Raw genomic sequence first — 15765 nt, 5'->3', positions numbered from 1 at the left:
GCTAACATGAGAATTCCTTTAAACGAAAAATTCCATACAAGCGGAAAGTATCGTCCCTGATTAACCTGTGCGGACTACAAAGGATAATCTGAGAAGACACTTTACGCACATGCATTAATACCACTTTTACAAGAACGCTGCTCGCTATTATTTCACTATCACACGCGTATCGCATTCCATTTCGCATGTTCTGTCAGAACGGTGAAGTACGGTTTGGTCACATGACGGAAAGGTGCATTATGTTCCTGTCACGCATTCGGTCTTTGATCCTGCATTATTTCACGCGAGAGGATGAAGCAGTGATTATAGAACATCGGCCGTAATAGATAATACGATTTTTTTGGCCTGTAAGAGAGTCGTAACCCGCTGTTTTATTCTGTTTTCACTGTTGCGAGAGCATGGCATTTTTTTGTAACGAATTGGTTGCCTCATTTCAATGAATATCAACAGGACATTTGGTTCTTACGAATTTGTTTTAGTGTTACGATGACGTGAAGGATATGGGTCGGTTTATTATGTTATCTTTTTGTATGCTTAATTTGATTTGTTTATAGAAAATTATGGCGTGAAGTTGAAGCATCGATACTATTTTAGTCTCTGAAACTACTGAAACTAAGATGGAAATATCAAGGCAGTCCACTTAACATAGTTACATTTTCTAGGAAAAGTTGTTTAATTCAAGTTACTGTCTGGTGAACACTCATATTGGCAATACCGTACACATGGAACAATGTAGGAACATAGTAACACATAAGCCGCGTCATGCAAAAATGAGCCTTATGCCATATGCACAGTCGGTCAGGAGCTATCATAATCATGTTTGCTAATTAGACCAAAAAACATTGCGTGTCTTCGAGGGGGCTCATTATCAGACTACGCTGTCCACATATGGCATTAGGTCCATTTTCGCATCACGCATGCCATAGTTTAACCCTTTCCACCATAAGAAGCAAATGAAAATGGCTTTTGCAACCAGCATAACACCAGAACAGCCTGCGAGTAACTCGCAGTCTGTTCAGGTGTTATGCTGTGTGCTGCTCATCAGTATCTAAGGGTTGAAAATGAAGCCTTTAAAACTTTTATCTAGTGAGAAAGTTATTAAATTAAATTCAACTTTCTTAGGGACTACAAATGCGTAAAAAAACGTATCTTAGTGGTAAAGTGTTAAATAGGTATCTAAGTGGTAAAGTGTTAAATTAGTATAATGAATTAATTTTTGTCAGAAACGAGGTAACTATCATAAGTCGGCGCATGATTAGATGATAAAAGTTCCCGTTGATGCACAAAACCATGACACAATAAGAATAAACGTGGGCTATACCCACGTGGTTCTAAGAAACGAAATTTTAAGCCATACTGTAGCCGTTCGAAAAATAAAAGTACGATTTTAAACAATTAATACAATGATGCATTGAACTAATCGCCAGTATATTGCACACCTATCTTTATAGAAACACCATACCCGGCATACATTTTTAAACGTCACACTTCATTGTATGACCTTTACTCTTCCCACGTTACTAGTTGCCCCCAAATTGCTACTGTTAACTTACCGGTAAGCCTGTCTTTCAACTTAAATTGAGTAAAATATATGAGACTTGTTCTTTCATGATTGAAGAACATTTACTTTGTCAAATTACATATAATATAAAACTTCAAACAACTACATGAACGTGTGTTGACTATTTCAATGTAATGAATCTCTATTTATCACGATTATTCGCCATTAAAACATCCGGGCTAAACATTATTTAGTTAATTGTCTGGTATTTTGTTTTCAACTGAAAATTACGAGCAACTAAACTAAATAATATGCACTTAAAATTGAATCATCTTTGTCTGCAAAATGCTTTGTTAACATGATGATTTCATTGATTTTCAAAATCCACTCAACCCTTACCAATCCAATGGCGTCTTGATAGATTTATGGATTGATTAACAACGGCTTTTCTGACATTTTACGAGGTATTTGTATTTTTTGCTTTACATGCGCCTGACTAACTACCCAATTTAACTCAATTTAAAATAAGTAAATGTCTATTGAATAATTTGAGCTCGGCGAGCATATATACTAAATCAGTCTGTAATTCGCAACATTCGAAATACCATTAAGTAAATTACCCATTAAAACAATGTCATAAATAATTCTGAAAATCAATTTTTTAGCGTACAAGTGAAACCGCATCATTTAATTCAAACATAAGATGTACACAGTTATATCTAGCATTCAATGTACGGTTTTGTTCGTAAGTGGCATGTACATTCGAACGCTACAGTTGAAAAGATTTTAAACCGCACATAACTTTTGTTATCAAAGGTATTCATTTTTAACTTCGTTGCACATAATATTATGGTCGACATGCCATAAAAACCTAACAATGACTTGGCAAAAATATTGTTTTTACATACCTGGGATGATACAGTTTCTTTTCTTAAAGAGACCTATTCACGGATAGGGAAAATGTACGCCATTCTTAAAATACTTAAATCAATCAAGAAATGCCTTTAATTGCGGGAAAATCGGGCTTAATGCATGTTCGTTCAGTGCCATCCCGGATTGGACTTTGCCGTAAGAGCAGGCTAACTAGGGACGAAACTTTCGACTTTTATGGAAGCTTATTTTGAAAGAAAGCCTCGTCTAATCGAATATCCAGTGTATGCAGAAAGTGTCGTCCCTGATATGACTGTACGGACGGTACATGCTTATCTGGGTTGACACCACTTCACGCTCATAAATTAAGACCAGTTTTCCCAGACTGAAATTATTGATATTTTCGCGTTCCTATCGCGCCTGTACGGTTACATTTAATATCAAAAGCCAACACTTGACAGTACCATACGGAACGCGTGGCACGAGTAGGCGACAGTCTTTGATGGCACGTGACAACGCTATGAAGTGATCGAAGAACGCGACAATTACATGCGGTTATGAGTGGCACTTTAAGTGGCTTGTGCAATTAAACCTCATTTTAAAAATTGAATACATCAACCAGTCCTTGCTTTTTTATTTCGAGAAGACGTATTGATTTTTCATTCTTTTAAGACACAAGAATACATCATTTGATATCATTCAATACCAGAAACATAATGCACGGCAATAAAAACCGTCACATTTAGCTTAAGTTCAAAAAGTAAACAGGTGTTTTCATGATTGGAGTGATATACAAGCGAAAGTTTTATAAAACAAAACTGTTTGATTAAAGAAATCGATGCAAATAACTTTAAACAAACGCACAAGCCTATATCACCAGTATCCAATTAATTCTTTAAGACAGATTATAAAATTCACATTTTACGGTATCAGACCGACCAAATATCTGTATTAAATGCACAGAAACAATAAACAAGAGTGCCAGAGGTTAACGGTCGCTCACCTGAGACTTCAGGGAACTAAACTGCTTTCAGATGTTTCTGAAACCATTTTCAAACTTAGCCAGACTATGAACTATGGAGCTTTTACTATAGCCTTAAAAGGAAAAATGCCATGCTCCCAGTGTTTAACTCAGCCGATCTATCATTAAAACAAATGTTCTGAACAAAGTTTTATAAGGATTGGACCATAAATATAACTTCAAGAGAGTTAACAATGTTTTACAAAAGTCATAGAAGGAAACACACCCACCCCATGTCGGCCATATTTTCCAATGGACGGGAACCATGTTCGAATTCAGTCCAGATAGAATGTAAACAATATTCTGACCAAGTTGCATGAAGATCTGACATTTAAAATGTGACTTCTAGAGAGCTAACAAAGTTTTGATAAAGCCAAATAAGGAAAAACGGTTCGCCCCCTGGAGGCCATATTTAAAGACGAAACATAATCATTCTTTTCAGAACTCAGCCGAGCTATCATTAAAACACATGTTCAAACCAAGTACCATTAAGATTTAACTATAACTGTGACTTATAGAGAGTTAACAAGATTTTATTATAGCCATATCAGGAAAATTGCCCCTATCCCTGGCAGCCATATTTTTCAACAGACCGGAGCCAATTTGGAACTCATCTAAGATATTATTACAACAAATCTTTGGACTAAGTTTCATGAAGATTGGGCAATAAATGTGACTTTTATTGGTTAACAACGGCAGTGTTAACAAGGGTTTTTAACTTTTACTTTAGCCATATTAGGAAAAATGCCCTGTCCCTTACGACCATGATTTTCAATAGACCAGAACCATTTTCAGACTAATCCAAGATATCATTAGAACAAATGGTCTGACCAAGTTTAGCAAAGACTAGAAATAAATGTGACTTCCAGAGTGTTAACAAAGGTGTACAATAGACAGAGCCATGGTTTTCAACAGACCGGAACCGTTTTCGAACTCATCCAAGATATCACGAAGAAAAATCTTCAGACTAAGTTTCATAAGATCGGACAAAAAATGTGACCTCTGGAGTTTTAACAAGCCAAATGTTGACGGCGCACGAGAGATGAAGGACGACGCACGACGGATACAAGGCGATCACAAAAGCTAACCATGGGTACATTGTTCCCAGGTGGGCTAAAATTGTTTTGTAAAAAGAAAAACAGGCGCCCGACGTATGACAATAAATGCTTACACTTTTTAATAAATACGAACTCTTCCAGAGTGAATGACATTAAAGCGAAATCGAATAATAATTTGCATTTTGCGCCTTTAAAATATTTTTTTTATTAAAGTTAACGTATACACGAATATTTTTTATCTATGAACGCTGAATAAATTCACATAAAGCTAGATAAAGCTAGAACCTTTAAATGCTAATTATTTATAGTTCAGTGTGTCTTAGCAGCAAAGTTATTTCCTAATTATTATTTATACAGCAAACACCACCTACGCAACCTTCATGAACCCCATTATTATCATAATCTACCGCGACCTTTATAAACGTATCAAAGCCAACACAATGCATGAATGCCCTTCATCAGCAATAATACAAAAATCAACAAAATTATAGAAATGAATTTATCGAGGGGTGAACGGAATACTGTTGTAACTCATATTAAATAAAGAAGGAGATACTGCATTTTTCCGTTCAGTCCTCGTTATATGTATCTAAACACAATAGTAAACAATCAAATAGAACAAGTACAACCCCGTGCAAAATTAAATGTAACCATCACGATCTACTTTGATCCAAAATCATGCATCTCATAAATCGCATTAGGCTTAGTAATCTCTTCTGAATATCTCTCCACATATAATTCGTTCAGGCGCACTTTTCTTTGATCGATGTCGTATTGCTTATTTACATTAAAATTAAATTAACGCTTAAAAGCTCGCGATTTCATCTATGTAAATCCTAATCCCGCAGTTCGTTGCGTACAACATGGTTTGAGTAATAAAACTGAATAAAATGTATTCAATTATGTATTTCCTTTTTTTCTCAAAAGGTTGGTGTAGAATGAACGTGTTTTGATAAGCAATTTAAGCGCGTTTGTATTCGGTACTAATTACATTTTAAAGTAAATAAGAGTTTCATTTTGCGTTGAACCCTTTGTATACACTGGCTTAATAACGTCAACTTATATTTAATTAACCTATGCATTCAAGTCAAAAGTTTCTCATTTTACAGGCGATTAAAATATGTAGAAAATAATATACGCACTAAATGTATGTATGTATCTCTGCATTAAATATAAATTTATGTATTTTTTAATTGAAAATCGGGTCTATTTGGATATAGATAAGAGCAAGAGTCTTCGGTAGAACCAGTATTGGCTTATGGCCGTGGCAATGTTGTCCGAATCGAAACGTGCATGTAGTTTTACTAAAAAGTATTTACTTACTTATAATCAAAGACTCATCGTGAAATACATTGTAAGCACATAACGAATTTCCAACGAAAGTAAAATACATACCCGAAGACATGACGCCATGTTTTACTTCAGCTGCCGTCAATGTCATTTCCGGTAACAGAAGCAAGAAAGCAGACGTCAAATGGAACAGCGTTGAAAAAGGTGGAAAATGCTCCCATATTTGTTTGAGCCAATCACGTTTGAGCCTCGAACCAAGCGTCTGTGGGTTTCCGTCAAGAGCGTGGTCGCGGCCCAGCTTGGTGCCGTCGTTCGGCGCATTTCCGACTTTTAATGCTGAGAAGAAAATGAACAATGGTAGAAATAGAACTGATATCACCACCAGGGCGATATACACGCGCAGTTCACCTGGGATCTGCCCGCCCCAGATTTCGTCGTTATCCAACTTCCGGTACTTGGCCACTCCTAAGTAGGTCGCGTAGCAGTGCAACAATATTGTGACCACGCAGTAGACGATTGACCACAGGGAGTTGAGGGAGGAACTCCTCGTAACCAATTTCATTTTCATTTTTGCCACTTAAGACTCTCACATCAAGAAAGGTATACACAATTATAAATAAATCCGCATTGCGCTTGGTAATGAGTTACTAGAAAATCTCTATTGATAAGTGTATTGTAATCATTACCAGAAAAACATGTCGAAATTGGCGAATTCTCCAACAAGTACTGTTGCTAGGTAACATACGTACATGTAAACGTACACACATATATTTCATATACATAACTTTCCTTTAATATCTCGATTTCCATGGAAACTATTTATTCTTAAGTTTCTTCTAGTGCAATAGCCATGTTTAACTTGTTGTATCCACTGTATTATCCAAATAATAGCAAACCTTAACGTAAAAACACTTTCATTTCAACGACTTTCGTCATCGCGATTTTATGCTCATGAAAGAAAAACAACACTATTTCAATGATCTTAATTCCGCACATTACGAACTTCCCGTCCACATTGAAGACAAATTTTACGACTATAGGCCCATCAATACGCTGTCTTAGCTTCTTGAAAACAACCAGACGTGATCAGAATGCAAGCATCCGATATTAAATCCACAGGATCCTCCAGGTTTTATTGCCGAAATTCTTGATTAGTGCATCAGCCAGTCTGAAAATGAAAGCAGATTACAATAACACTTGGTCGACCTGTAGATGAGCAAGCACACAACTGTCGAGCGCAATATAGCGTGGTTCAGCCGCTGAACGCAGCAGCGCTTTGTACCCGATGCTGTTAACCGTAGAGTTACTCATTCGGATCGAGGTAGAAAATGTATCGCAGCGGAGCGTGACGGATGCGGTTCAGCGGAGTTATCAACGTAAATTAATCGATGCAACTATTGGTAAACTTCAAACATTAATGTTTGTATTCTAAAAAAAAAATGTTTAAATGAAACTGCTCTGTTAAAAAGTCAAAACCGTTACAATTATTATGTGTTGTTTTTTAATCTTAATTTTAAGCAAAAGTAGGACATGATTATGCTATTATATCACGATTTAATCAAACTTAATGAAGTTGTCTTTCTATATATTGACGCGGTTTCTCTTCTTACATCACTCGTCATTTGGTTAATTACTCACCTAAATCTATCTTGTGGTGTCTTCGTATAATATGAACAACTTCACTACGATGTTTGTGCCATATTAAATCATTAGCAACTTACACTAGAATGCCGGTATATTCGGCCGTAACTCTACGAACACTTCTCATATATCAATAAACTGCTGCGTCATTGTATATCCTCATCCTACCCGCGCACAATACATACGAACACAATCGTGAAATTATTACATTCTTCGACATGCTCGGGTATTTTAACTCGCTTGTGATGTTATTGTGTATCATTTATACATCATGCAATGCTCTGGTGCTAACAAATGAGTCGTGTTTTGAGAAAACTGGGCATAATGCATGTGCGTAAAGTGTCGACACATATTAGCCTGTGCAGTCCACACAGGCTAATCAGAGACGACACTTTCCGCCTTAATATGATTTTCGGTAAGGAGGGACTTCCTTGAAACAAAATATACCATAAAAGCGGAAAGTGTCGTCCCTTATTAGCCTGTGCGGACTGCACCGGCTAATCTGGGATGCCACTTAACGCACAAGCATTATGCCCAGTTTTCTCAGAACGCGGCTCATATTAACTATTTGCTTTATTGTATTACCGGCAGTTTGAAGTGAGAGTCATTTATCAATTTCATGTATATGATTGAGTAATATAAATTTTAGTTGTCCAGTTGCGGACAACTAATGTGAATAGAGGGGTTTTGAAAATCGGTCTGCAAAAGTCTTATTGTTCACCAAATCACTCAAAAATCGAGGATTGAAGGCAAATTGTATCTGTATTGTACTTTCTTTTAGATACAATAGTTCTACACTCAACCCGCATCCGCGACAAGGAGCTTGCAGAAGATTATACTCTAAATAAACTGTTTTGTATGATGAAAATAGTCCACTGCGTGCGTCTTTATAATCGCGTAACACAACTCTTCTTACTCATTTCCCCCATAAGAAGCAAAGTGTAAATGGCTTATGCAACCAGCAGATTTAGGTTTTATGCTGTTTGCTGCTCATCAGTATCTAAGGGTTAGAAATGGAGCCTTTAACACTTGAATATAGTAAGAAAGGCATTGAATTAAATTTAACTTTCATAGGGACTACACAGGCGTAAAAATACGTATCTAAGTGGTAATGGAAATCACAGGGGAAGGTTAGCCAATAGATGCATTTGCGAAGACGCAGCGGGACCTTCAAATGAATTCTGAAATACACACATGCACGCGCGCAGCACAGCAGCTGAGGATATTAATTATCAACCTTAATGACAGCGAATTCCTTATCAGATCGAAGGAAAAACGGAAAATCCCAATTCCATTTTACCAAGTGATCAATAGAGCCACTATTTCATTATGTAAAGCAAAACATATTAAAAGAAAAATGATTTAATTGTATGTGCATATAAATTATATTTCATTATTGTTCATTATTGTTTTATATTGTTAATTGTTATTGTTAATTGTGAGAAGATCGTGACATTATTGTTTCATATTGTTGATTGCGAAAAAATCGTGACGATCGGAAATAATTTATCCATATTCGCTTTAACTATACAGAAAACAACAAACAAGTTTGTGTTGATCATTTTCGATATTGTGGTGCTTGAAATATCTTTAAATATTGTAGATTTATATTAAAACCAGCTTTTCGCATCAATTTGCAAACTTCGCATTTTCACTCGGTACTCGGTCACTAAATCATCCAAGTAAAAGATAATGGACCATCGATAGAAGTTGATAACAGAGTATTGCTTTCAAGATGAGAAAACAAAAACTACTGAAATAGTATACTGTCATGATAAGACGGAAATCGTTGAATTATCTTACCACAAATATTTGCTTCAAGTCAGTATGAAAATCGTTCTTGAAAGACTGAATAGGCTATCAAAATGTGCCAGTTTGCAAAACAACAACAACACAGTTAGTGAACAATTTTCTGTCGAAAAGTATTTTGCTTAGATGATCCATTTATGAAAAACGAAGAGATTTTTAAAGATCCGCGTCATGCGAAAATGGGTCTTATGCAATATGCGGCCAGGCTAACTATAGTAAAGCCTGGTCTGGTCTGGAGATACCTAATGAAACTGGCGCGATGAATAGCGGAAAGTGTAGCTCCTGACCAGATTGCACATTTGCGAAGACTGGACATGAGCTACGCTGGCCGAAACCACATAAGACCCCATTTTCGCATGACGCGGCTCTGAAAGTGTGATTTTTATGTGTCGAAAGAAAACTGCTTGTTTATCAAATATTAAAATACCATATATTTCGATGGTGGAAAAATAAACTCCTTGATCCGGCCTTACTGATTGGTTGCTAAGGTTATATAAGAGATACGAAATTGCTTGCTCTATAAAAAGTTTCAGAATAAACTAATAAACGTTTGTTCATGTTGTTCATAAAATATTATGAATTTTTTAACAAATAAACGTTTTATAACAACTTCTTTTAACATACAAATATATGCTTATTTTAAATACAATCTCACCAGATAACAGTAAACATGACCTACATTCCACTGAACACCGGAAATCACGAGAATGATCATGCAAATTACCGTATATAAACTTCAAACAAATTCAAACTTCAAAAATGTTAAAACATCAACTAAGCAGCATTTTCATGTTGTTTTTTTCAAGTTGTCTCATAAAACTTCCGGACCGATGGAACGTCCGGTCCGATGTAAACAATGAAAATGAATGCTTTAAACGCCGACGGCGTAATTTTATCAAGATCTCTTACACCGATGAAACGCAGAAAAATGCTATTAAATTAAAAAACATATTTTCTTGCCGATTAAATTACATGGATTCACTAAATATCAGGGACACATTGTTTGGGGTGCTGCTACGAAGTAAGAAAGGCGCGGAAAGCCAGCCGGACCTCCTATAAAGTCTAAGAGATTGGCACCAACAAATGTACGAGCTGCATAAAGCACTCACATGGAACACCGGCATGCACACACGCACGTTCCAAACACGTGCAAGCGATATTCACAATGTAGAAATCGCAAGAACATACCTTGCCGGTCAATTTACGACACATCGGCATGAAGCTTCTTTTTCCGGAATTAATTATCAACAGTATTGCTGGAGATAAAAATAATAAAGCTACGCTTAAAAACATTTTAGAGTGACGCGCATTTTCACTATACCGTGAAATGGACGAATGAACAACCTTATGTCCAGTCTAGGAATTGTCTTTGATCTCGACTGTACGTTTTCACTGACATTTGCAACGATCATAATAATAATGAACACTTTTTTTTAAAGTTGAGACTTTTTTGCATTATGGTAAAAACACAAATACTTGCACATAATTATTTAATTTAACGTGATTAAATCAATGTGCAATGATATTATATGTCATGCTATCAAGTATCTAACTATACAAAACACTGTAACAATCACTGAACACCTGGACAGAACACGTGAAAACAAAGTCACATCTATGAAATGAAACTATAGTGCGTACATCAGATGTTTCTTAAACACAATAACAAAGCCAGCATCTTTGTGATAAAATAATCATCAACCTAAACAACATTTGGAAACAATTACAAGCCACTGCTTTGTTAAATATGCGTAACACACAGTTATTGTGCGTCAATATTTGATCAACACGCTGAGGATGTTAAAATGGAGGTCAAACAGGAAGGGCTGATCAAGGAAAGAAGGTGTTGTCTTGGATACAACAGAAACAATTCAGGATGGTGCAGTTCAGAAGGCTGTTGTCTATGGCAATAACACCTGGTAAAATAATAACGGATGAAACATGTTCCACAGCTGACGTTGTTAGTATGAGCAAGCGCCATCACGGATTATTCACTGTCTTACCATACTATACATCCTCTGTGCGACAATATTTAGTGCTGATGCCGTTTAACTTAATTTCACGGAAATAAAAATACGAAAATCTTTCATAATTTATAGCGATTAACTTGTAATATGTCAACCACATGATAACTTGCAAAGATTTACAAGATTAATGACGCTCCATTGATATCACAAGGAAAGACAAAAACTTTCTGTTTGTTAAGTAAAAAATACTGGTTCTTGTCAAAAATCGTTTTACGAGTACAACTTATTGAATTGCATACTGCAACGTCAGTCTTATGTACACTATTGGATTTTAGGCGATTGTTTTTCAATATTTTATGTTATGTGACCACCATTTGTGTTGAATTAGCAAGAACACAATACATCCAAAAGGATAAATGAATCTTTGGCATTCATAAACTTCACGTGATCTCACAATGCCTGGAATGTGTGATTTTGAGGTGCAAACAGAGAAGCTCATAACATCCATAGTATAGAAATCCGTTATTGTACTGCGCCCATTTCACAAGGCCATTCTGTTATTAAATAAAAGTTTGTTTCTTTAAGTAATACGTAACATTATAATACACTGAACATACTTTTTTTAAAAGAAAGATTGAACACTTCGTTAGCTTTTGTTGCAGTTACACAATGCCGTTTATTAGTAGTTTATACATATACGAATATCGGTATCGGTTGTTTTGTGAATCGTCCACTTATTGGTGTGGTAGACGTTTATTCAAACCAAGAATGTCGGTATATGATATTATGCTCGGAGTCTTTCAATTGTCTCTCTCCGAATATTCATTAGGGCATGTAGGTAGCGCTTTTTAAATGACTGCTTATTTACGCATTTTTTACTCTGTCACTTACAATAACCATTAATTAATACGTGCTGTGTATCCTTTTGGCTTGAGGAACATTGTTGCTGTTCATAAGAGATTTATAGTACGGTATCGTGCTTACATTACGAACACATTTGCTTAAGAGATAGTTTGTAGTCAAATCAAACCATACTGACAGAATTCATTATTTACACCCGCTGTTTTCGATGAAAAGTTTCATTCACATGTACTGCTCAGATCGGAGAAGAATCCATTGATAAACATCTTAATGCGAGGCAACAATATCAAAAATATTAAAAATCATAAAGTTTACCGCTGGTATAAAAAACAAACAAACATTTTGTATGCTGTGCACACCGCCAATATAACCGCCATTTCAACTATAATAATGTGCGTACACCATTCTAAATTCTATATTTTAAATATTAATAGTGTAATTAGGAAAATTCTACTGGTCAATGTTGAGTCTTTAAAACAACACGATGATGCGTTGCCATCTGATGTGTTTGAAACAAGTCCAATTCTTAGGTCAAACATTATTGTTTGTAGTATAACAAATAAAACTGTGAGTATGGTGCACATTATAAATTATCGCAAGGCAGAATCCTTAATACATGACACTACCGCGATTTTAACAAAACAAACAACAGATTAATATTCAATATAATGCAATACATATATAAACAACGTTGGTAAACATTCAGTTTTGACACTATGCTCGAGTAAGTACTTATTAATTGGCATATTCATTGTGCAATATTCTGAACAAGATGTAAAATATGAAATTGATCATATTTATTTCAAATGTGGCGGACGACGTCAATGGCATTGGCTGAAAACGGAAGAAGGTATCCGTTTATTAAAAAACACCCACAATATACTTTGATTATCCTTTTATGAAACGCACTTGTATTGTCGATAGAACAGCTGCAGTCAGTGTCCCATTGAAGTTCCAATTCACCGATATAAAAGCAAAAAGAAGCTCCTCAAACAATCAAGTTCATGTTGAATGTATTGACATTGAGCATGGAATACTTTTTAAAACGTTTATGATGGTGTATATTTTATATGTTTTATTATAGTACATGTGTTAACATACGTTTATTAATTAAATAGTCTAGATTACTTGAAATGTTGTTCTAATGTGTACACAATATGTCAATGAACGATGCTGAACGAACATTGTAACAAATGTGCTCTAAACTTAACTACAAGTAGCATAGTAACACATTTCAGCAATTCGAGAATGCATTAAAGGGCCACTATTAATTACTTTATCTATTGTTTATTGTAGATATTAACGTGTGTATAGTCACGTGTTTACATTATATTTGGGTGATTTTGTTAATACCATTCATCACAAAAGGGATGTGTTGCGAATGTAATAGAATTCCTCTTAATCAGTCTTATTCATTTGTATAGCCATGTTATGAGATTAATGACTTTCACGAAATCCCAAATGCTTTGCATTCACCAATCAGTGACCTTAGTCGTGTTGCGTGTGTTTGACGTGTATTTGATTTGTTTCTGTAATGTGTCAATAACTTCTGTCTCGTGTCAGACTTTTGATCATTTGCCACTTACAATAAACAAAGAAACACATGCTTTATTAAGGTTTCTTCCCTTCTTATAGAGCTTTAGTTTCAGTTGGTACATATTAATGTAATAACATGTTCGCTCTTTTTATAATAACACGAGCCTGCTCTTTGTTAACAAGTAATATTTACATCTTTCAAACGGAAAATTACCACAAGGAAATAACATTTTGTTTGGCATAATACTGGATTGTATCAAGTAAAACACTTTTTTCTATAGTATATCTGAACAATGATACTACTATTTAAAACAAATGTAATTGATATTTTTGAAGTTCTAATAATATAACCAATCAACATACCTTGGCTCATCTTTCTTCTCAGCAATAGTAAAATAGGTACTAAGTCCGCGAATTCGTTAAATAATGGCGATATAAGATAAACGTATGTTATAAATTGAAGAAGTCAAACATACACAAGCTCTTTGTATTTGAGTGGTTTAATTTTTTGTATGTACGACGACCAATGTGTACTTGGCATTTATGTGTTTGACTCGGGACCAAATTCATGTAAACAACACGTACACAAGCCATCGAGTAACGCACTAATTCCTCGTGAGTACCAATGTGTTTGACGTTCACTTAACATTTGTATATTGTTCCAATTGATTTAATTAACTGTTCCATACAGATGCGAATAAAATATTTATAGATGCATTTACTGATCGTGAACTTGCAAATCGTGAATGCGGGGATTGTCGACGCTAGTGTCTTATTCTGCAATTAAACTGTCTATTTGCTCTTACATAATTATTAGTTTTTAGTAACAGAGGTATCTGCCTTACATCATCAGGCAAAACAGAACATACGCTCTCCGAAAATATTGCTTCAGGCACGTGTGAATATCTCGACGATGTAAAGTCATCGTCTTGAATTATACCGCACCACAATATTTTTATTAAAACATTATGGTTTGTGTCGTGCAAGTTTACATCTGTGGTATGATATAAAATAATATATAATAACAATTAATTAAGTTGTTTGTTCTATAAATTGAAACGTTTCTTTGTTTACATCTCACGTCGTATTATTAATAACTTACATAAATCAAGCATATAGTTTAGTTTCTTCGTATAATATTTATAGTTTAATTCGTTAGAATCCATCACTACGATTTTGTTGCCATATTAAATCATACGCAACGATCATAAAAACGTCGGAACATTAGGTTATAATTCTATAAAATAATCTCATATATCAAGAAAATGCTGTGTCATGTTAGATCCTACATGCGCACACTATTGGTGAAAGATTCACGAACACATTTGCTAGATAATTACATTCTTTGACCTGCACGGGTATTTTCAATCAAACATACTTGAGATGTTATTGAAGTATCATTGGCACATATTTTAAGTTTCTGGTGGTAAGGTATTTATATGATTATAATTTTTGTTTTAACGGCAGTTTCAAGCGAGCGTAATTTATCGATTATATAATTGAGAAAATTGTAAATAATAGTTTTTGCATACTGGTATGAACCTTATTTTTTTAATGGATTAACATACAACAGTTGTTTAAGTATGATGATGATTGATTTATGTGAGTTTTTCATTCAAATTCGGTTTTTACATATTTAGAACGTATATATTTGTGTACATTTGTCTAAGCATTTGATAAATCGTGCGACGCATCAAATGTCGTCCTAAAGGAGAACATTCATGAAATTTGCACTTGCAAAGCTAAGTAGGTTGAAGAGGGCATATGTCAGCGTATAGAAGTCCGTTGCGACCTTTAAACATATAAGATGCAATACGTGTAGTTAACAGTTTGAAAAATTTAAGAGGAGTCAAAGATTAAACAAAGAATGAATACAATATGCTTAACCCATTTATGCCTAGCGTCTAGAAAAATGCCTTGGCAAACAGCGGCGTCTCATCAGGGTCTGCGCTGTTTGCTTAAAGGAATTTCTGTAAGAACTATTCTAAATACAAAATAAGTATACTAGAAATCCCTAATTATAGAAATAAATTGATCCAATTTAGAAGGATGGGAGAGTCCACTAGGCAACATGGGTTAAACAAACCGAATAACACTCCTGACTAAGAAACACGTTTAAAGCATAGATTAAATTTATGGATACTCGTAACTAAAATTCATTAACATAATGAAGTGCGTGTAACGCCTTTCCTAATTGGGAAAATACGTGTA

General features: G+C 35.0%; 1 protein-coding gene across 2 annotated transcripts in view; it reads right to left on the bottom strand.

Annotated features, from left to right (window-relative positions):
* The window catches only part of LOC127841218 (protein tincar-like), a 34777-nt gene extending 27814 nt beyond the window's left edge, over positions 1–6963 (bottom strand). For both annotated transcript variants that reach the window (XM_052369881.1, XM_052369880.1), the window contains exon 1: positions 5846–6963. In XM_052369881.1, the coding sequence (XP_052225841.1) occupies positions 5846–6308 (463 nt within the window). In that variant the 5' untranslated portion in view covers positions 6309–6963. The remainder of the gene's footprint in view (positions 1–5845) is intronic.
* Between the last annotated feature and the right edge of the window lie 8802 nt (positions 6964–15765).

The sequence above is a fragment of the Dreissena polymorpha genome, chromosome 8 (genome assembly GCF_020536995.1).
Source record: "Dreissena polymorpha isolate Duluth1 chromosome 8, UMN_Dpol_1.0, whole genome shotgun sequence".
NCBI lineage: Eukaryota > Metazoa > Mollusca > Bivalvia > Myida > Dreissenidae > Dreissena > Dreissena polymorpha.
Note: the sequence above shows the minus strand (reverse complement) of the source record. Positions and strands in the feature narration are given on the sequence as shown.